At 49.3% G+C, this 24135-nt stretch overlaps 1 protein-coding gene across 5 annotated transcripts in view; it reads left to right on the forward strand.

The window, feature by feature from the left end:
• SIK3 (SIK family kinase 3) overlaps positions 1-24135 on the forward strand; it is a 70919-nt gene that overhangs the window by 15130 nt on the left and 31654 nt on the right. For 3 of the 5 annotated variants that reach the window (XM_048328547.1, XM_048328548.1, XM_048328546.1), the window contains exons 2-3: positions 21153-21269; positions 22500-22563. In XM_048328547.1, coding sequence (XP_048184504.1) covers positions 21228-21269; positions 22500-22563 — 106 coding nt within the window. In that variant the 5' untranslated portion in view covers positions 21153-21227. Of the gene's footprint in view, positions 1-21152; positions 21270-22499; positions 22564-24135 lie in introns of those variants that run through there. The other 2 variants (XM_048328544.1, XM_048328545.1) reach the window with 1 other exon arrangement.

Raw genomic sequence — 24135 nt, forward strand, 5'->3', positions numbered from 1 at the left:
AATTGCTGGATGAAGCACATCTCGAGCAGCAGTGAGTTACTGAGGAGTAACTGGCGGCTGTGCTGGGCTGGCTGACTGTGCCTCACCACCTTCTGCACTTGCCTTGTCTCTTTTAGACTGTTTTTAGGACAGGGACGGTGGTTATTTACAGCTGAGTTACCAGAACTTAGTGAAATAACAGACCTCACCCCACTGTGAGTATTAACCACCCACAGGAGTACTACTACCAGTCTTCTACAAGGAAACTAAAGTGTGTTTGTTTGACCTCCTTCAGACACCTGAAGGTGTAAAGATAATGCAGTGTGTGAGACTGCTTGGACCAGAAGATGGTGATTATCAGGAGTTACGAGGTGACGAAAACCAGTGTTGTTTAGATCTGGTGATTAAGAACCTTCCTTTCACTTCTGATTTACTACTTGAGTATCTAAATTGCTTAATGAGCAAGAGTAATATGGAAAACTAGCAAGATAGGAAGCCTGGTTTCCAGTAAAGCTTAAACCACAAAGAGTTTATCAGAATTTGGCGGGGGGCAGTCCTGCTATATATTAATAAAGAAACCAAAAAGGGTTTCTTTTCTTCACAGCTCAGAAGACTGAATATATTTTAATTTTTTCAGGCCTTGGTTTGTAAAAGATGGCAAAAGGTAGCCAGGTGAGATGTACAGAATGAACTGCTCACTTGCTACCGCGAGTAGAACCTACAAGGGCGTTGTTGCACCAAACAAGCCTGGTCCTGTAGCATTTTGTTTAGATAAAAGATACGGAGAACCCTGGGCAGTAACCTGCAGTTCTTTCCAAGTGCTTGTGAGTTAATGAGCCGGTTCCGCGGGGCTGCCGGGTCGGGCAGCACAGCTGGGAAGGTGCTGGGGCAGGGAATGGTGTGACCCCGGTACCAGGAGAGGCTCCGGCACAGGGGAGGAGCGTGTGTGGGGGTTTAGGGGAAATAAGCTCCGATCTCTGCAGATTTTCTCGACAGGATCAATATGAATGATAGAACTCACCGTGAGCTGGCAGTGAGTGCTCGCAGCCCAGAAAGCCGAGGGTGCCCTGGGCTACATCCAGAGGAGTGTGGGCAGCAGGACTGGGGAGGGAGTTCTGTGCCTCTGCTCTCGTGAGACCCCACCTGGAGTCCTGTGCTCAGCTCTGGGATCTCCAACAGAAGCAGGACATGGAACCGTTGGAGCAAGTCCTGAGGAGGCCACGAAGCTGATAAGATCACCTCCCCTATGGAGACAGGCTGAGTTGGGAATGTTCAGCCTGGAGAAGAGAAGGTTATGTGGAGACCTCACAGCACCTTGCAGGATCTGGAAGGGTGGTGAGGTCCTGCACAGGGTGCCCAGAGCAGCTGTGGCTGCCCCATCCCTGCAAGTGTCCAAGGCCAGGCTGGACAGGGCTTGGAGCAACCTGGAGTAGTGGAAGGTGCCCCTGCCCACAGCAGGGGGATGGAACTGGATGATATTTGAGGTCCTTTCCAACCCAAGCCATTCTGTGATTCTATTCCGTGCTCCTGTCATTGGGTATTATCTGGCAGCACCAGCTTTGGCTGCAGCACACCGCCTGTTGGCCGGGGACGTTGTTTTGATTAGCTGCATCATCCTCGTGTGTGCAGGGATGAGTGTTTTCCTCACAAACACCAGTCACCCCGTGAGGAGACTATCAGCTCGTGTGGAAGAGGAAGGGTCTGAGCTTTATATAATCTGTTGGCTCAAAGACTTTTCAGAAACAAATCTTGCGACTGAGCTAGAGGCTAATGACAGCAATATGTCTGCTGGCAGCCAGCAGTGATTCAGAATAGCTTTGGGTCTATCCATATGCTCTTTTCCTTGCGTTACTTCTCAGCAGAGCCGAGTGCAGTTGAGGAGGGGTTTGAGGAGGGTGTGTGGCATGGGAGAGAATCCAGCTTACCTCCTGTCGGGGTGAATCCGCTGCCTATCTTCCAGACTTCCAGCAGAACGAGCTGTGTGAGGGAGTCATCTGCTTGTGTGCTGTTACCTCTTACATCATAACATGTCATGGCCTTGTAAAATAAACCCCTACCCAGTGAAGAATGGGCTGTATTTAGGATTGCTGTGGTGCTTCATCTCCATAAAATCATGTCCTTAAACAGCCACTGCAAAAGCTCTGATCTGTGACTGGATGCTCTTTTGGAGTGCAGCTTTAGGAGCCCAGGAAAGCCTGTGTGCAATGCAGAATTCCTGCTGGTTTCAACCAAGACTTGCATTATTCTCTTCTTTCTCCTTAGGTAAATAGCTACAGCACTTCAGCACTTTGAGACAGGGAATTTCTCGTAATGCTTGTGGAAGGGCGAGCCCCACCATTCCATGAATGTCTTGGGGTGCTGTGAGAGTGGGGTAGAGCTCGTGTCACCCGCTCGGAGCTGCCCTGATGAGGAGGTGGCCCTGCTGCACAAAGACTCCTTGCATTAGGGGATGGTTTAGGTCTTTCTTTCTGCTTTTTATGGCTCTTACCTAGTGGTTTTGTACTGCAGCTGATAAGTTATTGATGCTGCTCATCCTCCTTCCTGCACACCTCTGCAGGGATGTGCAGCCGAGGCAGGGATGAGTAATGCCTTTGGAAGAAGTGTTACCCTAACCTTTTATGCTGGATGCGTACATTGAACACTTGAATCTCTACATTTTCCATTGCACTGGATGACTGTACATTCCAATCAAATGATTCATTGGATTAACATAACTTTTCTATGAACCAAAATATCTCCTCAGACCCTCAGAGCTAAAGGGATCTTTAGCAGATGCACTGTCGGATGCTCCGTGTGTGCCTTCCCCAGCCCAGTGCTGTTACACACAGGCTGGAGTGTGAGGCTGTCCTTTCTCTTCCCCTACAAGTGCACTTGGTTCCCTCACATTCCATTTCAGTGACGTTGGGAAGCTTTTTTCTTTCTTTTTCCCCAGAGGGACTGAGCAGAGCTGTTTACCCTCAGCTCGCCAGCTTCCCCTCGGAGAGCAGGACTGATGAACACGAGGGGAAGGACAGGACAGCACGGGCAGAGGCTCGGGGTGGGAGCAGGTTGATCCTCACCTGCTCAGGTGCTGTGCTGCCGCTCATTCTGCTTCGACAGCTGTTCTGTAGCTCTCTTTGGGCTTCCAGGCTGGTTTGGCATTTAGCTGTGGGACTGTGCCTGGGGCTCTGTAGCTGCCTGTGCCCATTTGTGATGGAGTGCCATCCCTGCAGTGGTTCCTGGTTCCATCCCTGGATAGCTGCTCCTAGGAGAGTCGCAGCCTGCAGAGCTGCTGCCCAGAAACGAGGCATGTTCTGTGTGAGCAGCACATGTTCTGTGTGAGCAGCACAGCTCAGCCTCGCAGCTGCCAGAGTCACAGCCGGGGTGGTTGTGGTATGATTGTGGAGATGAGTGGATCCCAGAAGGTTTGCAGGGAGATAATTCCAGGCTGTTCCTCAAGACTTGCCGATGTGGGGTCGGTTTTTTTCTTGGTTGTTGTGAAACTGCCCTCGGTGTACACCTTATCTCAGAGCTGCTTGCCTGTCCTGCTCGTTGGCAGCCGTGTCCTGCTGCTCCTGGAGCACTGTGCCCGCTCCCGGGCGGGTTTCCGGAGGTGTTTATCTCTGCACTGCTGAGCTGCAGTCCTGGAGTAGTTGTTCCTGAACAGTAAGCTGGGAATGATTTCAGCTGGGCAGTGCTGGAATGCTCTGTGCCCATGGGTAGCTGTGGACTGCCCAGCCATCGGGGTGTTATGTGTGCAGTGACCTCGTGTCCTGCTCTTCTGGTGACATTCAGCACCTTGATGTCCCCTGGCTCTGGTCACCTCTGTGGCCATTGAACAGTTTAGCTACACCACCCCTGTGAGCTGGCCCTGCAGCTGTATTCACCCGTGTTAGGGTGTGAAACTATTATTGAAACACTTGTCTTAATGTGAGGGGGTTTTTTTAATTTTAAGCATTTCCAAGTTGTTAATCATGCTGGAATGATGGCCCTGTCTTTTGCAGCTCCCCGGGATACACGGGCTGTGTGATCTGAGGGTGCAGCTAATGACTTTATAGCAGGTTTTGTAGTTTGACCTCGGAGCCTGCTGGTTGTGTCTGGGAATTAGCAGAGGAATGTGGTGCATAGAAGCTGTGGCTTGTAGGAGACCTGTTTTTGTGGAGCCTTGCTGATGGCAGTGACTTGCTCCCCAGCAGCCTTGTGGGCTCTTTACAAGGTGCACATATTGGGTCTGGACCATTGTAGTTATCTCAGATACCCCATTTATTGTGAGACTCATTCTGTGACCAGGGAAAAGTTCTTGTTTTTCCTGAGGCAGCTGTTGCATTTACAGAATTTTTGGTACGTGCTAGAATAGAAACTCATTTTCATTTTGTACCTGAATCATAGAAAGTCAGGCTAACACAACAGAGCTCATTGCTGCAGAGACAAAAGTTCTCCTGCACCACACAAATCTCTGGCTGTGCTGGCTCCACTCAGCTCTTCCCTCTCCTCACTACCCCAGCTCAGCACAGCTGGAACTGCACGGGGCAGACACCCAGGGCAGGTGCCTTGTTGAGGGTGATTTTTCTGGAAAGGTGACAGCACATGCTGTGGTTTGGGGAGCAGCAGCCCTTCACCCAGCTGGGCTGGAGCAGGAGCAAGACTCTGCATGTTCCACGCAGGCTGTGGAGAGCAGTCCTGGCCTGAGTGCTCCTCTTGCACGCTCTGAACAAAGTCAAAAGCAATCCCTGGGCATGCAGGGTCTCCTCTCTCCTGGTGGCTGACGTCCTCCTGCATCCTGGTGCTGGGATTGAACTGAAATAAGCTGATCTGGTTGCTGGCACTGAGAGCAGCCATCAGTTAGTATGGCTACTCCTGCAGTTGGTAAATAAGCCTTTTTTTCATCTGCATTTAAAGAGAGAAAAAATACTAATCAGCCTGGTGAGACAGCGCCTTTCGTTTCTTGCTGCTATAGTTCAAATTAATAGAAATCTCATTTATCTCCTTCTGGTGGTATATGTCCCTGGAGAGCAAGGTCATGGCAAATGATACAAATGAATGAATAGGGGAGATGGGAAATATGATCTGAAATTCCTGCAGGCTCGCTCATCTCGCACCCTCCGTGTGTCAAGGGAGCCTGGATTTACGTCACTGTGCCTTACATAAGGATCTATAATGTGATAGCTCCCGAGGTTGTGTGGGTCTTGGGAGGCTCCTGTGTAATTGGTTCAGTATGTGCTCAGCAGAGCTGCACAGCTCTCGTGGACGGCTCTGCAGTCACTTGCAAGGGTTGGTGCTCAGGAACGTTTATCCAGCCCTAATTTCTTTTTTTTTCCTTTAACATCACCATTTTCTGTAGTGTTTCAGCTGTTGCAGGTTTCTTCAAGGGTTAAAAATGCTTAAGGGGGGAAGAATGCAGTTGAGGTGTAAATCGGCTTCCTGAGGCCAAGCACTCAATATTTCACAGAATCCCAGAATCACTGAGGTTGGAAAAGACCTCCAGGATCATCAAGTCCGAGCTGTGCCCAATGCCCACCTTGTCACCAGCCCAGAGCTCTGAGTGCCGTGTCCAGTCCTGAGTCCAGCACTGAGTGACACCTCCAGGGATGGGCACTCCAAACCTCCCTGGGCAGCCCCTGCCAAGGTCTGAGCACCCTTTCCATGGGGAAATTCCTGCTGCTGTGCACCCTGAGCCTCCCCTGGCCCAGCCTGAGGCCGTTCCCTCTCCTCCTGTCCCTGTTCCCTGCGAGCAGAGCCCGACCCCCCCGGCTGCCCCCTCCTGTCAGGGACTTGTGCAGAGCCACAAGGTCCCCCCTGAGCCTCCTTTGCTCCAGGCTCAGCCCCTTTCCAGCTCCCTCAGCCGCTCCTGGGGCTCTAGCCCCTTCCCAGCTCCATTCCCTTCCCTGGACACAAAAGCAAGGAAATAATTTGGGTGACTGTTGATACCAAGTGTGAATGAGCAAGGCAGTGGTTTTGGATTGCTGCACTTTTCCGTGCTTTCTTGTACAGCTGCAATAAATCCCTTGCCCAGGACTGGTCAGTTGCTTGTTAAATCAACTTCCCACCTCTTCTAATCCAGGCACGCCAGATGTGCTCTGGATGTGCCCTGACCAATGTGCACATCCCCAGAAAAGCAGAATCTCAAATGAAGACTCGATGCAGAAGGTCTGTGCTTAATCCCTTGCAGGTCTCAGGGCACACTCTGTGTTTTGGCTGCGGGGCTGGGTGCAAGCGGGCGCTGCCGGGCCTGACATTTATGTAGTGGTCTTGTGATACTCCAGGTTTAGAAGGCAGCAGCTTGTTTTACTGGGCACGTCATCCGATAGCCATACAGTATGAGCTGCTGGCTGCAGTCCCCTCTGACTGTACAGCCCAGGCGTCAGGGCTTTAAAGCACTCGAGTTCTGGGGCCGTGTAAAAAACTGTGTGTGAAAAACCTGGCTTTGTGTTCACAAGGATGGAGCAGGCTCGCTCCAGGATGGACATCCTGCCCTCAAGATGGGACCCTGGTCATCCTTACGATAAGAAAGAGTCACTTCAAGTTGCATCTAGACTTTTGAGTTTTATTGTGGTTGTGTGTGGATGTGCAGAAGAACAAAAAACTGCTTGCTAAGTGACACTGAGGTGCTGGAGCATGTCCAGAGAAAGGCAGTGGAGCTGGGGAAGGGTCTGGAGCCCCAGGAGCAGGATGAGGCTCAGCCTGGAGAAAAGGAGGCTCAGGGGGAACCTTGTGGCTCTGCACAACTCCGTGACAGGTCGGGCTCTGCTCCCAGGGAACAGGACAGGACGAGAGGAGGCGGCCTCAGGCTGGGCCAAGGGAGATTTAGATATTAGGGAAGATTTCTGTACTAAAACCATTGTCCAGCCCTGGCACAACTGCCCAGGACAGTGGTGGAGTCCCCATCTCTGGGGAGGTGTTTTAAAGCCATGTAGATGTTGCACCTGGGGACATGGGTTAGTGGTGGCCTTGGCAGTGTCATTGGACTGATCTTAGAGGGCTTTTCCAACCTAGACAATTCCGTGATTCCAAGGCAGCGGGACAGACTGAGACCTTTATTTGCTGAGGCAGGGACGATGGTGGTCTGTCCATGCACAGCACCTTTCTGGGCTGCCGTTCTCAGTTAAGAGTTCTTAAAACAACCAAAAAAATCCTGTAAGGGAAATGAAGCCCTGCCTTGGCAGCCCTTCTGTCTGATCTTTGGTAAGTGCAGATGTGCATCTTGGAACAATTTACTCCTGGTTGTGTTTGGGGCTACCAGAGTGACTGTTTATTCCCACATATGGAGCATGGTTTCAGAAGGTAATTTAAACAAATGGAGCGCCACTTCCAATTTTTCAGGCTTCTCATTTAGGAGCCAAAACTCTTCTCCTGGCTCCAGCTTGCCCACCCTGGCTGTATCAGTTCCCACATGGCCTGCCAAATTTGCAGAGAACTATCTATGGTCCCTTTTCCCTTCTGAGAAGGCAAAAAATCCCTTGGCTGAGAGTGGTTTGGTCTTTGTTGGGACATGAAGCAGGACAGGGGTGGGCAGGCTCTGGGCAGCCCCCAGAGGTCAGGGAAAGCCCTGGGACTGACCCGTGCTGTTCCTGAAGTCACAGAAGTTTTGTGAGCCCCAGCTGGGGTTAACAAAAGCCGTGACGTGCTCGGAAGCTCCGCACTCCTGGTTCCCGCTGGATGCTGGCAAGCAGCGTTAATTCCTGCTGCACTTTGGGAAGGGTAGTTTGGGATCAGAAAGTGCCGTGTGCTGTGTGGACAAGGAAAACACACCTCTGTCTTGTGGCTGCTGGAACTGGAGAGTTACCTTAATACGTAGCTCTTTTACATGGCTCTCACTGGACTATTAGGTCTAGGCTGAGTGAAACGATTTAGTAGCGCATCAGCTTGTGCTTGTGAAAGTAAATATTTTTGTTCTGCTGAAAGCACATGGAAACGTGTGGTCAGTGTCCTGGTGCAATGAGTCCTGACCTGCTGCTTGGAAGAAGTAGGAAATACTGTGATGAGGGAAAAGTGATGCATTTTGGGCTTGGTGCGTGTGTGTGTGGAGGGGAGCGGTGCTGGCCAGAGGCACTGGTGCACTCCCGGAGATGCACAGTGGCTCCCCAGGCGTTTGTGGTGGCCAGGGGCCCATCTCCTCTGTGCTGCTGTTACTCAGTGGTCCCGTGAGCTGTAAGTACTCACTGCCTGACCTGGGCTTTGTACGTGTGGAACGGCTCAAATACCCAAAATTCAGACACGCCAAGTTGTGTGCTGTAGACTTGGTTTAAGACCCCCAAACGGATCTGTAGGTTGGCTGTATTTGTTTGGTTTTTGTTTTCTTGCAGTTTCTGCACATATAAAAGAGGCTTTGTCCTCTGTGGGCCCTGAATTTCCCATGTACAAGGAGAGGCATTGAGAGAATTCCAGGCTGTGGCTTTGCTTCCACGTGCCCCTGCTGCATTTACCTGTATTTAGTGCGTCTCTGACTCAGTGTTTACTCTTCAGTATTTAAACATTCCCTAGAAATTAAATCTTTTAAGAACATTATTCTTCACACCAAGTGCTTGTAGAAGCCCAGTTGTGCAATGCCTACGCTCATGTATTGGCTGCTGTCTTACTCCCTCGGAACAGGATTTATGGTGGCAAAGCAAAGCAGCAGCCACAATTAGAATTTGGGTACTACAGTGCTGAAGTGCTTTCAAAATAGCAGCGTCTGTGCTCCAAAAATACTCCATTGTCCCCTGCTTTGAGAGCTGGTGACAGCCATGGTTACTTGTCACATGTGAGGGCCCGGCCTGGTGCTGTCTCTGGGCACCTGAGCCCTTGGTGCTGCCTTGGCACCAGAACGAGTTTGATTTGCACAGATGGAGCAGCGGGAAGCAGAGTGGCACCCATTGCTGTTTGATCTTTGGCTCTTTGCCACGTGCTGTCACCAACCTGGGGCTAATGGCCACGCGTGACATTTGGGAGCCTTGCTGGGGTGGCCAGTGGGAAGCTCCAGTTGCCCCATCCAGAGCTGAATTCACTCCTCGGAGTGCAGAAAGTGAATCATGAGCACGAGGTCCGTCCTCTGCCGGGAGGTGACACCCAGCCTCTGTCACAGGTCGCTGCCCTGCCTGTGAGCCAGGCTCCTGGGGCGGCTTTGGCAGCCCCTGGCACAGGGCAGTGGCTGGGTGCCCTTTTGCTCACACCGCGCTGTGCCACGCGGCCCCGAGAGCCCGGGGCTGGATCATGCCTTGGCTTTGAAGTAGGTTTTCAGCTCCTGAGCATGTTATCTGTGGGTTTAAGTAATTTCTGCTGATAAGGGAAATCAGATACTCTTGTTGGAAGTGGCTTGTAGGCTTCTCTGGTGGTGTAATTCAGTTCTGTGCCCAAGTGAAAGGTGATTCTTTAATAAGCTGGTCTGTGCAGTTACTGCTGTGGAAGATTCTTCTGTCAAGCTTGCTTTGTTATGAAACAAATTCAAATTTTAAGCAAATCTTTGTGGTTTTGGGGGGAGCAGAAACTTCCCAAAGTTCCAAGAGGCAGGTCCTGTGTTCTGACATCACTGGGAGGTCTTAGTGGAAATGACTGCAAGGGTGTTTTGTCCTCAGCAAGCTGGAATGAGATTCTCTGATTATCCCTTGCTAAAAGTGAGAGAATTTCTGACTTCACTCAGGTAATACTGCTGTAGAACATCAGTCTATTTTAAGCCAGATTTTATGGTTTGACCCAAGCTGCTTTCATCTTCCTTTGTGCCATTATAAACTCGGCTGGGGGCAGCTTCTCCCATCTAACTGGGGGTAAACTCGTGGTACTAAAGCTGGCACAATTTGGTTTGCTTCTCCTGCAAAGCATGGGCAAGATGAGGGTGAGGAAGGGACTCTCCATGTCTTGGATGTGGTTTATCTTGGTTGTTGAGGGTTAATGTGTTGAAGCCTGCATTCCTCACAGTTTCACTTTTGGCTTCTCTTTCTAAAAATTTCCACTTCATTTCATAACAGTTCTGGAGTGAGGGGTGGTGATACTCTGGAACCTTTGAGTCTGAAAATGTTCTGTGTAATCGGGGGCTGGAGGCAGCCACAGTTGTTTTCAGGCCCAGGGGAACCGGTCTTCCTGACAATAACATTAACCCTCCCTAAATCAGCTAATTGAAGGATTTTTAATTAACTTAAGGGGTGGGGATGGTAAATAGAAGCAGTGGTTTTGAGAAGAAAATTGCTTTCTGCTGTAGTCTTGTGACTGATGAAAATTCTGATGTTTGAAGCTAAAAAATAGTGTCTCACTAGTTTGATGATTTCTATTGCTTTTGGAGCCAAACACAGACTCCAGTGACTGGGTTTTGTGGCACGTAACAAACATCATTATTGATGGAGGAGTCTCTGAGAGGCAGGGTGCAGCCTTCCAAAGCTTTATGTGCACACAAAGACTGGATTCAAAATTTTGAGTGTAACAACCGCACTGACTTTGTACTGAAAATACTTTGGGTGTATCATGATAGTTCTGCCTCCCAAGCTGATAACCCGACCTGGAGCATCTTTGCCAGGCTACACTGCAGCATGAGAAACTTTCCAGAGACTCAGTGCCTTCATCGGTGTCTCTACAAGACATCTTGTGACAGGGCCACTGCTTGTTTGTTCCCATAGAAACTGCCATCTGATCGTGGCAAACTGCACAAAGGCTCCTGCTGCAAACGCAGCGTCTAAAAATTCCCCAGTGTATCATCTAGATCTGGCATCTTGCTTTATTCCTCGCTTGCCTGGCAAAATCTCGGCCCCTTCCAGCTCAGTGTGCTCCACATGCAATTGGCACCTTGAAAATAATCCTAGAACTGAAGCTGATGGTGTCAGCTCCTAATTGTGGTCTCAGAGGTGCTGGCAAGGGAGCAGTGTTTGCAGTCCCTACCAGCAGCAGGATGATCCACATGCAGGCACTCAATGCATCTGAAATTATAAATACTGAAAAAAAGGCATTTTATACGTTTGAAATCTTAGATATTGGGAAAAAATTCCTTTTCTGCAAGTGTGTGGCTGTTGCTCTTGATTTATTTTGAATATCCAACTAGTTTGACTTCGGTATAGCAAAGAGCCAACACTTACAGGGTTCGGAAAATATCGGTGCAAGTCTGTTTCAGAGCCCAGAATCCCATAGTCCCAAATGGACCTGGTGGCATATGAAGAGGAATAGTGATTCCTTCCATCTTATCTGTTGCTTTCGATTTTGTGTGGTGATCCCAGTGTGATATTTAACATTCCTGCAGCCTTGTCATTTACCCAGGAGCTGTTACACTCGTGAGTGTGGCTGCACACAACGTACGTGCACGTTACAGCTCCTGTGCATGCCGGCGTCGCTGCAGAGCCCGGCCTCCTCCCTGGAATGTGGGCAGGATCCGGAGCAGGACCCAGCACGGAGCCGCTGCGCTCGGGCTGTGCGAGGAGCAGGGAACAGGCTGCTGGGGCTGAGTGAAAGGGATTGTTATATGGGATGACAGATTCCTCTGGAGCTTGTTGCTGTTTGCAGAAGGGAAGCCAAGACATTGGTGCTTAATATCTTCCAGAAGTCCTTTGCTTTAACCCTTATGGAGCCTCAGGAAATCAACTGGAAGCCGGTGCAAAGGCTCCCTGTGGCTCTGGTAGCTTCTCCCAGGCACCCAGCAACAGCATGAGAGGACGTGGTAGCCCCAAGCTTCACCAGGGGAGGTTCAGGTTGAACATCAGGAGGAATTTCTTCACAGAAGGGGTTGTTAAACATTGGAAGGGGCTAACCTAGGGAGGTTTGGAGTCCCCATCCCTGGAGGTGTCCAAGCAAGGTGCCGCTGGATGTGGCACTCAGTGCTCTGGGCTGGAAAACAAGGTGGGGATCGGTCACAGGTTGGACTTGATGATGTTGGAAGTCTTTTCCAGCCCAAATGACTCTGTGGTTGTGCTGCACGTCCTGGTGCAGTGCCAGGTGTTTTCCCTGCAGTTTAGGGCAGGAGGATTTCTGTGGTGCACGGCAGGCTGGGGAGCCCAGCCAAGGGTGCTCCTGCTGCATGTGTTGGCTTTGTCCTTAAAAAAAAGCCACTTTCTGTCATTAAAAAATAGCTACTCTTAACTTGTGCTGCAAGTACCCCGTTCCCGTTAGACAGGAGTGCGGTGAGGTATTCCCTCTCCTCACAGGAGACCTCTTGGTCCGAGTAGTGTTCTTTGCATGATAAGTATTGCTTAAAAAAACCCAAACCCTAACGTACAGTGTGTTCTCAACACATCACTTCACGCACACCAGCTTCTAAATTTCCTTATTTCCGAGCTTTGGTATTTTATAAGCCAGTAATTCAAACCTGCCTCTGACTGCACACTCTGTACCTGAAAATCACTATTTTTCTTTGTCACTTACATTTTTAGGTCACGACTGAATTAGAGCAAAATGACAATCCAGGGAACTTTGTATAACACTTTCAAAACCTGCTTGTTGTAATATCCTGCAGCTTTTTGAAGACTTGTCTTGATGTTTGAGCCAGGCCTTTCCCATGAAACCTGGCAGGTCGACTCCGTGTCTCGTGGCCCCTCTGCTCTCAGGGCCAGTCTCTGCTGGGGCTCTGTTCCACAGCAGCATTCCTGATGCATCTCCTGCTGTCACAGATTTCTTCCTGCGTGCAACTACATTTCCAAAACTCTGCTGCTAAGCAACTCTCTCCAGGGCTGGAGAGCAAGGCATGAGGAGCAGCTGAGGGAGCTGGGGGGGCTCAGCCTGGAGAAAAGGAGGCTCGGGGGGGACCCTCTCATTCTCTACAAATTCCTGGTAGGTATTGGATTGGGCTGCGCAGGGAGGAGGTGGAATCCCCATCCCTGGAGGTGTCCAAGGAAGGCCTGGATGTGGCACTCAGTGCTCTGGGCTGGGGACAAGGTGGGGATTGGGCACAGCTTGGATTCAATGATCTCAGAGGGCTTTTCCAGCCTCAGTGATTCTGGGATTCTCTAAATGATTCAGTGGCAATCTCAGGAGAGGTTTGGAGTCAGATTCCTGCATGGAGGTCAGTTGCAGTGTTCAGCTGACATCTCCTGAAATAATACTGACAAATGGGTATTCAAGGTGCTGGTAAACTGAACTTTATTTGTTTTCATGGGATGTTTAGGCGCAATGCCTGAATTGAGTGGCGAGCAATTAAGAAAGTGGTTTGAACAGGCGACCTGGACTGGAAGGAGACCAAAGTGGGCAAGTGGCCTCTCAGATTTTGATTCACCTCTTGGCTTTGCTTGTCTGCAGGTGGCTGGGAGGCCGAGCTGTAGCTCAAGCAGGAGTCCAGTCAGGCCAGAGCAGAACTGCAGCGTTCCCATCTGCTGTCAGAGAGGCTGGATCTGAGCCTCCTTGGCCCAACAGTCGAGCTTACGTGACCGGGCTCTGATTTTTCACATCACATTTGTTAGTAAACCAGTTTGCATCGATTTAAATGCACCTCCATGAGCTTCTGCACTAGTTTAAGTGCATTTAAAAACCGGTTTTAATTATCAAGTGCAGTCTTTGTGTAGTAAGTGCCAAGAGTGCTTTTAATTTGCATGGAAGCCATGGAGGTAGCGCTGCAGACTGTCAGCAGAGCGTGGGGCTGCACCACAGCCATGTTCAGGGCTGAGCCTTCATTCCTTCCACTCAGCATTGCCCTGCTACATCCCACTAGAATTCCTGCTAATGCTACAAGCAGGAGCTTTTACAACCTGCCTTTTACCTCAGCCTCTTCTCCTTTGGCTTAAGTTGATTTTTAATACTCGTTCTTAGATATTCTGCATTTACAGTCCAGGTATGGAGGAGTTTGATTAAGTGACCTCCCAGGCATGCAGCTCCTGGTGTCTGCTCTCTGTGGATGGACGTGTGGACGTATTTCAGTGTAGCAGTACTCGCTGTAGGCTGGCATTTGTCGGTGTGGTTTGCTCCCTTCCCTCACCAGGATAAATAATTTTCCATGCCACCTCTAATTCACGTTCTGACTCCTGTGAAGTTCTCAGCCTTGCATCTGGGAAGCATTACAGGAATTTTACAAGGCTTCTGAACTAAAAACAAATTACTGGCATAAATGTCAGCTGAAGCTGTTGGGGCTGGAGGGGTTTTCTCCTGTAACAGAGTGCGAAATGAAAAGACAGAGAGGTCAGTGGGAATGCAGACATGGCACAGTGTGAACCCGGTGGAATTCAGGAGACAGGAGCGGTGTGGCTATCCCGTGCTGTGTTTGAGGTGGTTAGGTGTGGCTACCTGCAGTCTGCTGTGCTGAGACTTGCTCTGCCTTCGGCTCAGCCCCGTGTAGTCTCTTGCTGTAGCCCAGGAGAAAAAGGCACCACTGGCTGGGACCAGGAGATTCACTGTCTGACCAGAACTTGAAAAAGCTCTAGAAATGATGTCATTAAGAAGGATAAAGGCTAGATGTGGTGTAGCTTAAGGGATTCCTGTGCTTAAGCTGTAGATAGCTGATCTCCTTGGTCACTGCTTGGTCCTCTTGAGTCTTGGTCAGCCTGAAGCCCAGGGCACTTGCTGAGCAGCCATCAGGTTTTGTGGGGATATGTGGTAATTCCATACATCCTGGCTATGCTCTTCCCAGCTCTGTGTGGAGTACTGTGGCCTGTCCTTGTGCTCGGCCTCTTCCCAGGTCTGTGTTTGCAGCCTGAGGTGATGATTCATGGAGTTCACCCTCGCAGCACCTCCCGTTTGCAGCGGGAGGTTCTTCATGCACCAGAATGGTTTGTTTATCTAATTGGCATCTCCAGCTCCCTTTCCCGTGCCTTTCTCTGCAGTCCCAAAGCCCTTGATGCTGTTCAGTGTGCTCGGCTGTAGTGTCTGTCAGCCAGGGCAGGTAACTCCGAGTCTCTCTGTTGTTTCCCGCTGTTGCCCCAGGTGATGAAATAATGAGGAGAAGCTCTCCAGGAGGGTTTGGGACCTGGCATCCAGGTGAGTGTGGCAAGTAGAGCTCTAGCAATGTGACCAAGCTTTCTCGTGGCTTGCAGAGCATTATTTCTTCCTCGCTGTGGCTGAACAGGACAGAATTTACCTGTCATCCCTTGCAACTTCCAGAATAGGAAAGAGTTTGCATTTGGGATTAGGTCACCATTGAACTGGCACTGAGGCTCCTGCTCTGAAGCAGCAAGTTTCAAGTAGGGGGCACTCACCTCTTGGACCTTTTTGATGGCTTCTGCTGGAAAAGAGAAGCTGCAGCTGCTGGCACAGGGTTAATCCAGGACTGGAAAAGGAGGAATTCAGCACAGGTAAAGGCTGGGATCCTTGGGGGTGCTGCAGATGAGCTTCCTGTCCTGTGACATTTGTAAGCTGCTGTACATGCCCTAAAATGATGAGATTCTCTTACCTGGGCGTAGCTGGTTCTCTGAGCCGTAGATGTGAATGTGGGGTTTGTGCTTTGGCCACTGCAATGCCGGCTGTGTTCCCTCTGGGACAAGGAAAGGTCACGGCAGAGCACGGCGCTCACACAAGCCGGGTATTAACGTTGCAGCCGGCCAAGAGGATTTGGATGTATTGACTTTTCTTGTAACACCATCAGTATTTTCTTCACCTTGTGCAAGACACAAGTCCCTGCATTGATTGTGCAGAGGGATGTGGACAAGGTGAGAACTTCCTTCCTGAGCAAATGCAGCTTCTCTGTGCACATCTTCGTCCACAGTTTCCTGCTTTCAGTTGCTGCCAATATTTGCATTTGTGCCACCTCCAAAAGCCACTGATGTTGCTGCAGACTGGCCTAGTTTTATTTGCTGTATCACTTTTAGTTAGGTAGGTTCTGCTGGTTAGCTAGTTCCGAGGAGGAGATGTGTTACCCATGAGCTTGCCAAGAGAAGTCTGGGAATCGACAGTGTCAGTGCTTCCTTTTTGTCGAGCGCTTTCTTATGACTAAAAACTGTACAAATTGCCTATTTGCATGGAGAGAGCTCGCTTTTAGTGACCCTAAACACACCAGCAGGCTTGTGCTGACAGCTTGCCTGAGAAACATGTGCCTCTGCCATCCGAGTGTCCATACGGAAGCGCGGCATTGCTGCGGAGTGACATCCACCCAGCTGAGCTCTCGAAAAGGGACATGACCTGCAGTAGCCTGGAGTTCACGTTGTGTTTTTATCACAGCCGTGTGTCCATATGCCAGTTGAGTGCCTCTGTGTGTGGCTCATATACGTATCTCCAGTGCGTACTTCCTTATCCCTGTTTTTCCCCCTTCTCTGTTGTAATTCTGGTCTCTGCTCCTGGAGTTCTCCTGAAGGTCCTGTGCAGCTCTGGTATCTGCTTACAGGAGTGATTTTTACCCCTCCAGCAGCTGCTTAATCCAAACAGGCCGTGTTCCTGAGCTTCCCAAGTGTTTGTGGCAGGCAGGAGCAGCTGGGAAGAGTTGTTCCCTGTCAGCCCCTCTGACAGCTCACGTTGTCAGCGCAGTAAGGCTGCCGTGGACGGAGAGGAGGGGGCTCCTTTGCCAACTGCAAATGTAGGAGGAATTCGGGTGGATGAGCTTTCTCCAGGTTTATTCATTTATTCCAGAGACCCTCTCTGGTGACAGCTCTCCCTGTGGCTGCACTCTGCCACGTGCCCTCAGAGTGACACAGGAGCCGAGCTGCAGGGACACCTCTATCCATGGCAGAAGACGCCCAGTGACTGTTTACTGAACGTTTTCCAGGAGGAATCTGGAGCAGGAGGACTCCCCGGGACAGTTCTAGGAAATGTCTTGCTCCCAAATAAACATGTTGATTTTCTCAATGCAGTCGGTTTGCCGGTGCCATCTGTTGGCTCCCATTCCATGGAGGAGATCCGTGCTGATTTACAGGAATGCCACTGCCATAATTACACTTTTACAGTGATCACTGATCACACTGAGCACATGGGCTCCTTTTGAAAGAAGTGGGGTTTTCTGATTTTCACTCAGGCCACTGCAGAAACAACTGAACTGAAAGGGAAAAGGTGATTTCTTTATGGAATGATCACTCATGCAAGAAATTTTACTTATCACTGAATTACAGTTACAATTAGATCCAAGCAGATGCATAGCATGAAGGAGGAGATGTTAGCCCAGGCCAGGGTCTCTGGCTTGTTCTTTTGTTCACAGCACAAGAATAAAAGGAAGCAGTGTCCTGTGGCTCCTTTCCACTGAAAACAGACTGTGCTTCCACCTCTTTCCCTCTCAGAGCCTTTTCAAGCAGCTGGAGCAGTGCAGGGCACAGTGGCTGTCCTCTCCCTGCCCATCCGCCTGGGCACCCAGCAGTTCATTTCCCTTCCTGTTGGCAGGGCACTATGGATTCAAGGAAGTCTGTCTGGATTATTATCCACACTCAGCTCAGAAACAAGATGTCCACATAAATTTTAACTCCTGCAGGTTGATATTCTCTTCTCTCCTGTTTCAAGCCTTGTGCCTCATTTCAGATCCCCTCACCTTGGCATGTTTAGCTCTGGTGGCTGCCAGATTTGAAAATCTGGTATCTCAGAGCAAGATAGGAATTTATAATGTTGTTTATGTTACACTTGGGGAATTTTAGGAGAATCCTGTGAGTTTGAGAGTAAGAATTGTCAAGGCTTCATGTGCTGGGCTGAAGGAGGTGGTCCGTGCTCAGGGCAGAGGGGCAGCCTGGGCTCCTCCCCAGGAGCTCACATCTCTGAGCATTTTGGGGTGCACTGGAGCCGTCTTGCTGCCTTGGCTGGAAATGTGCCTTCTGTCCCTGCTGACTTCCCGTGGGATGCAGTGGGACGTGCTGCTATCAGGGATAACTGAGTGCTCCCTTTCAGCCATCCAGAGTTTCGGTACCCCTCCTTCCATTTCCCAACTACCCCTTTTGCTTTCATGTGGTTGAAATTTCCACTCCTCCCCACAAGGCTTTTGCCTGGCGTGCACATAAACTCAGCACAGCTTTAGGATCACAGGAATACAGAGCAGTGTTCAGCTGAAGTGCACCAGGAGAAGAAAAATCTGGAAAAACAATGGATGAGCCACCTGGCTCCAGAGAGCAGGGGCCTCCACAGCGGCCTGCAGGTGTCAGTTTGAACACCTTACCTGCTCTCCACCAATTGTTTTTAGTAACTTGCCATTTCTCCCAAAGAACAATTCCTTCCTCAAATTACTAGTGCAAGTTTTCCTTGGATGCAAGAAGGAATAAATGAACTGTTTACAAGTGGTGGGAACATTTTGTTAATTGGTAGCAGCATGCATGCTCCAGGCTTGGCATTTATCCTCCTGCCTGTAAGCTTCATTAACTTCTGATAAAAGAATAGTTAATTTCTCAGACTCCTTTTTTAGAGTATTTCATTGTTCAAGAATTTAGATCATGGTTTTCTTCCACTTATGCTTGTGCCTGAATTTGTGCTTTACTTAATGATGTTTAGTCTTGCTCTCTATTTTATGTCGTGTTTGTAAGCATGAGGGAATGCACTTGATTTTGGGGTTTGGGGTTTATTTTAACTCCTGAAACTTGATTCTTTTTGCATAAATAATAAATAAATATTCTTTTATATTTGGAGGCAGGGCAATTATTGCCCTGGCAAGGATTTTATCATAAGACAGGAAGGTTAGTTTTCATGTGCTTCAGATTGTTCCCTTAAAGATCCTAAAGATCTTTTGTTTGGTTGTTTTTCTCCAGTTTGTCATCTCCAATAAATAAAGAAAAAAATAAAATAAAGGGCTGAATTCATTGTGGCCATTCCTTGTAACTGAGCTTTAGATGGAGTCAGTCTGGCTGGTGCAACCCGAGGACCTCAGCCAGACTCTTTTCTGTTGAAATCCCAAATCATCTTTCGAGGGAAGGGAGAATATTAGCCAGCTAGGAAATGCAGGAACAGAGAAACCAACTTGGTCTGTTCTGGAAAGTCTTTAAACCAGTCCTTCCCTCTGGAAAAAAAGTGATTGTCCAAAAGAACCCAAACAGCAAAGCTCTGGAACAAACCAACTGCAGCTCCCCTGCAAAGCCCTGGGTGGAACATCAGCCCCCATCCCTGAAATTCCCTGCGTGTCCCTGCTGCCCAGCGCAGAGGGGATTTCCTACTTCCACCCTCGCTTGGTCTGAGGAAGCTCTGCATTTCCTGAAACCGGAGCACGAGGTGGTTTCCCCAGGATTTTTCAGGAGACTTTTGCCTTTCATGTTGCATGAGTTGCTGGAGGCATTTGTGTGGAATGAAAACATTTGGGAGAAACCCGTTCAGGTCTCTCCTCTGCGTAACTCCTGAGGGTGGGTGTGGGTTTGGGGCTGCTTGGCTGAGCTCGGGATGAGATCCTTCACAAGAAGAGCATCTCCTGAGTGCTGTTTGTCTTGCTTTGCTCCCAGTCCAGGTATTGTGTGTCTTCTGGGCGTGGAGTTTCACTCACCACGTGTAAATCCCACAGCGTCACAAGGGGACAGGGGAGGTGGCAGCCTGGTCCTCCCTGCCCTGGGTTATCAGGGAAAGCCAGAGGAATCCAGTTCTGTTGTGTCTGGCCCTACTGACCGAGCTGGGTGCAATCAGATGCTCTACATACCTTGAACTTGGCTGAGAGTGTCAGCTCGAGCCATGTAATTAAGCTGGGAAATGAGATTTCCTTAGAGCAAATACAGAGCTGGGAATGAGTAAGGAGTTTAGGAATACTCCAGATCTGTGGATTTTCATTTACGTCTTTGGGCCTGAAAATGACTCATGTCTCTGGGTAGACATCTTGGCTTTGCTCTCGGAGGAAGCGTCTCTTAGCTTTTATGTATATTTATGCTCAAGCTTTACAAAAGCCCGTTCTTGCAGGAAAACCCTGGGTGAAAAGCATGTGCAGAGTGCTTCCCAGTCCCCCTCTGACTCTCTAAACTTTCCCAGCCGTCTCCTGAGCGCTGTGCTTGGATCTGTGCGGCGCAGATCCGCGCGTCCCGCGCTGGGCTCGTCGCGGGGCTGCCGGCGGGGCCGGCTCTGCACCCCGTTAATCACAGCCCTGGTGCCTGGCAGCCCCTGCTGCTGTTTCACCTCGTGCCTCGGCTCCAGCCCTGCTCCTGCCAGCAGCTCCCAGCACCGAGTGCCAGACCTGGCTGCCGTTCAGCTGCCGGTGCTGCTGTAGGAAGCATGCTCAGTGACTTGGAAGGCTGGAAGCGTTCCTGCGCTCTGAATTAAAGGTTTCAAGTGAAAGAAACAGCTTATTGTACTTGGGTGCCTTTTCGGGATTCTGCTGGGTTCTGCTCACATGCAGGGCGGTTATTGCTCTGGCAGGGATTTGATCATAAAATATGGGGCTTAATTTTCATGTGCTTCAGATTGTTCCCTTAAAGAAAGATTCCCTTAAAGGATCTAAAGATCCTTTTGTTTGGTTGTGCTTGTGCCTGTGAGAGCATCCCTCAGCCCTGCCTTGGGGTTGGCACTAAAGAGGGACGTGTGTTTGGGTCGTGTGCCCCTGTGGGTTTGTGCCCGTGGTCCTGGCACGCTGCTGTGCACAGAGCACTTGTCCTTGTCCCCACTGGGGTCTGGGGTGTGGGACAAGCTGAGCATTTTTGTGTCAGATCTTTCTGGCTGTGCATCCTCAGCGGTTTTCGCGGCGGGGCTGCTTTGCATGCCCTTCCCCAGGCCTTTGCATGATCCTGCAGCCTTCCTGGGCAGGACTTGTGTAAATTAGGCTCCCCAGCAAAGCAACCAGGGGATTTGTAAAAGCGGTTCTTTTCCCAGGGAGAGCCATCTCCAAGTGAGAAAACCTGCTGGGGGATGGTAATTCATCCCACAAATCCCAAGACTGGAGCTGCTCGCTCGCAGGGGTGTTTCGTGGTGGGAAGGAAGATATTTAAGGCTGAAATTTGATTTAGAAGCAGCAAGGCAGATGTTCCTCTGCCAGGCAGAGCAGCTTTTTCTCTCAGCTGTTTTCTCCATCAAGGTTTCACTCTGCCTTTTCTCTCCTGCTCATCCCGGCATTCTGGAAAAGATTCCCTTCCTTATTGTCTGTGTGTGGATGAAACAGGGCACTCAGTGAACTCGAGGACAGGTGGTTCTTAGCATGGAAGTGTCTCCATGTTTGGAGTCTGATGGTTCTACAGTCCATGCTCAAAGGAGCTGGGAGCTGCCAGCACCAGGGAGGTGGAGGGAAAACCTTGGAGACTGGAGAGCAGCTGACTGGAAGCACTTAGACTTGTTTGAACTGCACTAGTGTAGCATTAAAGAGCACTTCTGGTTTAAAACAGATAAATAAACACCTCAGTTGTTAGAAGCCTGACATTACCCCCATTCCCATCCCTGCTGGGATTTATATCAGCCCTGGTGCAGGGAGCTGGTGTGTGAATAATGCAGCTGGGTCAGTAACTTCTCTTTTGTTTCCCCTCTGCCAGGTTGCGATAAAGATCATTGATAAAACTCAGCTGGATGAAGAGAACCTGAAGAAGATATTTAGAGAAGTCCAGATCATGAAGATGCTTTGCCACCCACATATCATCAGGTTGTACCAGGTAGGAGCACTCTGCAATGGAGTTTCCATCCCTTGACTCCACACTGTGCAGCAGCACTTTCTCCAGAGTCATCTCTCCATTCCTTCTATGTGGAACTGGGAAAGTCCTTTATGTTTTCGAGGCCTCAAAGTGCTTTGATTGGAGGGGCAGGGGGAAAGCGTAGCTAATGCTTCTCTTTTCTGGGACATCGTGCTTCCGCTGTGGGCTGGCCTCCTGCCACTTGTTTATGGCCATTGTGTGCTTCTCAGTTTCCCTGTTGAAACCGGATGCAGGTTCCCCTTCTCACTTCAAGGGAGGGATTAAATCTCACCCGGGAGCAGGACAGGGCTCTCCTCTCCCTGCCCAGCTCCCTGTGGCCCCCAGAACCTGCTGATCTGCTCAGCCCTTTCCTGGAAGGGGATCAATACTGGCAGCAGACTTGTTTTTGAATGTTGTTTGCAGACTTGTTCTCCAGCTTGTTTGACTTTTTTTTGTCTGCAGACAAAACCCCCAGAGGTAGAAGCCACGTGGTCTGCCCTTTTACACAGGTACCTGGTGGTGCCCCTCTGCGAGGAGGGTGCAGCAGAGAAATGGGAGCAGAGGAGTAAAGGACTCTGTTTCCCACCTGTGCTTGAGAGATACGAGTATTTATTTGGACTCCAGAGAGTTAAAACTGAGTAGAAGTGACAGAGGTTAATATTTAGCTACTTTGGCCAAACCATGTGTGAGATGCTTGCAGGGACTGTGGCATTTTCAAGGTACTCAGGGAGTGCTTCTTTGCAAACTGACTCTTTAAACCTTTTGTGTTTTTTGAGCCAAAAAACCTTTTGAAACCTATTTTATTCCACCTAAAGCTTTTGATGTGATACTGAAAAGGTGACAGTTGCGGCTTGGCTTTGTTTAGGGTGGGAGAAGAGCAGGGTAGCAGCCCTGAGAAGTCTCCCAGGCTGATGGAACAGGACAAGACCGGGAAGCAAACACTAAAGGGAGGAGAAACAGAACAGGAGGAGGAAGGTGCAGGTGAAGTGTTATGTGTAGTTACAGACTGAGTGCCTGAAATTTGCTGTATCATCCTTACTGTCCCCAGTTGCTGTCCATTCCTCCACATGGCTCTGGAAAGCACGGGAAGGTTATAGCTTGGATTTGATGAAAGCAGTCACGTGTTACAGAAGGAATAAAGGTGGTTTTAGAGCTGTTTCTTGTTGCACTCAGCAGTCTCCTTATGTGTCACTTCTCTGTCCTTGTGTGCAGGTTATGGAGACAGAGCGGATGATTTATCTGGTGACAGAGTATGCCAGTGGAGGGGAAATATTTGGTAAGTACATTTATTGCATTCTTTAATCAGATAATGCACTTGGTCAACTACAGTAAACTGAAAATAGCTGCCACACTCTCTTGTTTCAGCCAAGAGGTGCCCTTGAGCCTGCAAACTTTCCATTGACAAGAGGAGTAAGGGAATAAATGAGACCAACTCGATGGAAAAATAACCCCCATAACCTCTGTTTCTTCTTTGGGTTTCATTGACAGGTGGTGCTGCTCTTCTTTCATACTCACTTTGGGATTAAAGATGTTGGAAATAGTCATGCAGTTGGATTTTAGTGTTGCTGAATGCTTTGCTTCCCAGCAAGTTATATGAACCTTGCTGATGGTAGTGAAACTGTTGTAGCTTTCAAAGAAACAGGCAGTCCTGCAGTTCTGGAGTGTTTTGTGCTCAAAACCATGTCTTGTCTTTTCTTTTTGATATCTGATGTTATGTTAGCAAGCTCTGGTTGCATCCCTTTCAAGCACCATTGTCTCAGAGTTTTGGCTGAGCGTTCTTGACCACAGGAGCTGTTCTTGAAAGGGAGAAAAGTGTCTATGCAGTGCAACTGAAAGGACTGTGGGCTGACTTATTAATTTGTTTGATGAACAACAGCAAAACTTATAGAAATAGGAATTCACTTACACACTGGAATTTTGTGCTGGGTGACAGAGTCAGGATTTTGCAACATTGGTCAGTACTGGCTTTGCCAGTGTGAGCCTTCAAAAAGGGGGAAAATCCTGTGTGCTTGAATTAGCTTCAATCAAGGAAGTGAGGACAGTCACACGTGGCCTGTCAGCTCCTGGGAGCACTCTCCCTGTCCTCGTCAGTCATTGCAGAAGATTCACTTTTGATTTCACTTCTCACTTCGCTGGAGGAGAAGCTGAGTTGTAATAAAAGATGAAGCTTTTAGTGAAGCAAGTCTCAAATTAAGGAAAATAAAAGCTGCAAAGTGCTGGTTTCCAGCCACTACAAACTGCCACCAGTTCCTCAGTACCTCTGTAGATGGTTGCCATGGCTTCTTGTCAATGTTGTCCATGTCCTTTGGATTTCTCCCTGAGAAGGTGACAGCCGAAGGGGAAGCAAGTGACAGCTGATGTTTGGGAAGTGTGGATTTCCTGGTGAAAAACTGACTTGCTGAGCCTTCCAGTTGTTTATTCAAATGTGAATCATGGTGCTGGACACACTCAGCAGTTCCAAAAGCTTGTGAAATTCACCTTCCCATGCCCAGCAAAATCACCTGCACATGTCCTGGGGTTAGCTTGGGTGTGTATCACCACAGAAAAATATAAATCTCTTTTTACTTTTTCTCCCTCTTCTGTTGAATTTGGCAGAGATGGGCTCATCTTTTTTTAAATCCAGAGCTATGTGCAAGCTCATATGCAAACTTGGAATGAATTCTTTGGTTACAAAAATAGCCTTCTGCGTGAGTCGAAGTGAAAACCTAATTGCTTTCTGAAAGATTTTATGCTGTAGTAAATTCAGCTCATTAGCATGGCTAATTTCCATGTTGCTGCCCAGCATTTTATCCTCACTGATAGCTGGGAGCAGCCAGCTCTGTAACAGTGTGAGCCTTCTCCAGACCCA

The sequence above is a fragment of the Corvus hawaiiensis genome, chromosome 25 (assembly GCF_020740725.1).
Source record: "Corvus hawaiiensis isolate bCorHaw1 chromosome 25, bCorHaw1.pri.cur, whole genome shotgun sequence".
Classification (NCBI taxonomy): domain Eukaryota; kingdom Metazoa; phylum Chordata; class Aves; order Passeriformes; family Corvidae; genus Corvus; species Corvus hawaiiensis.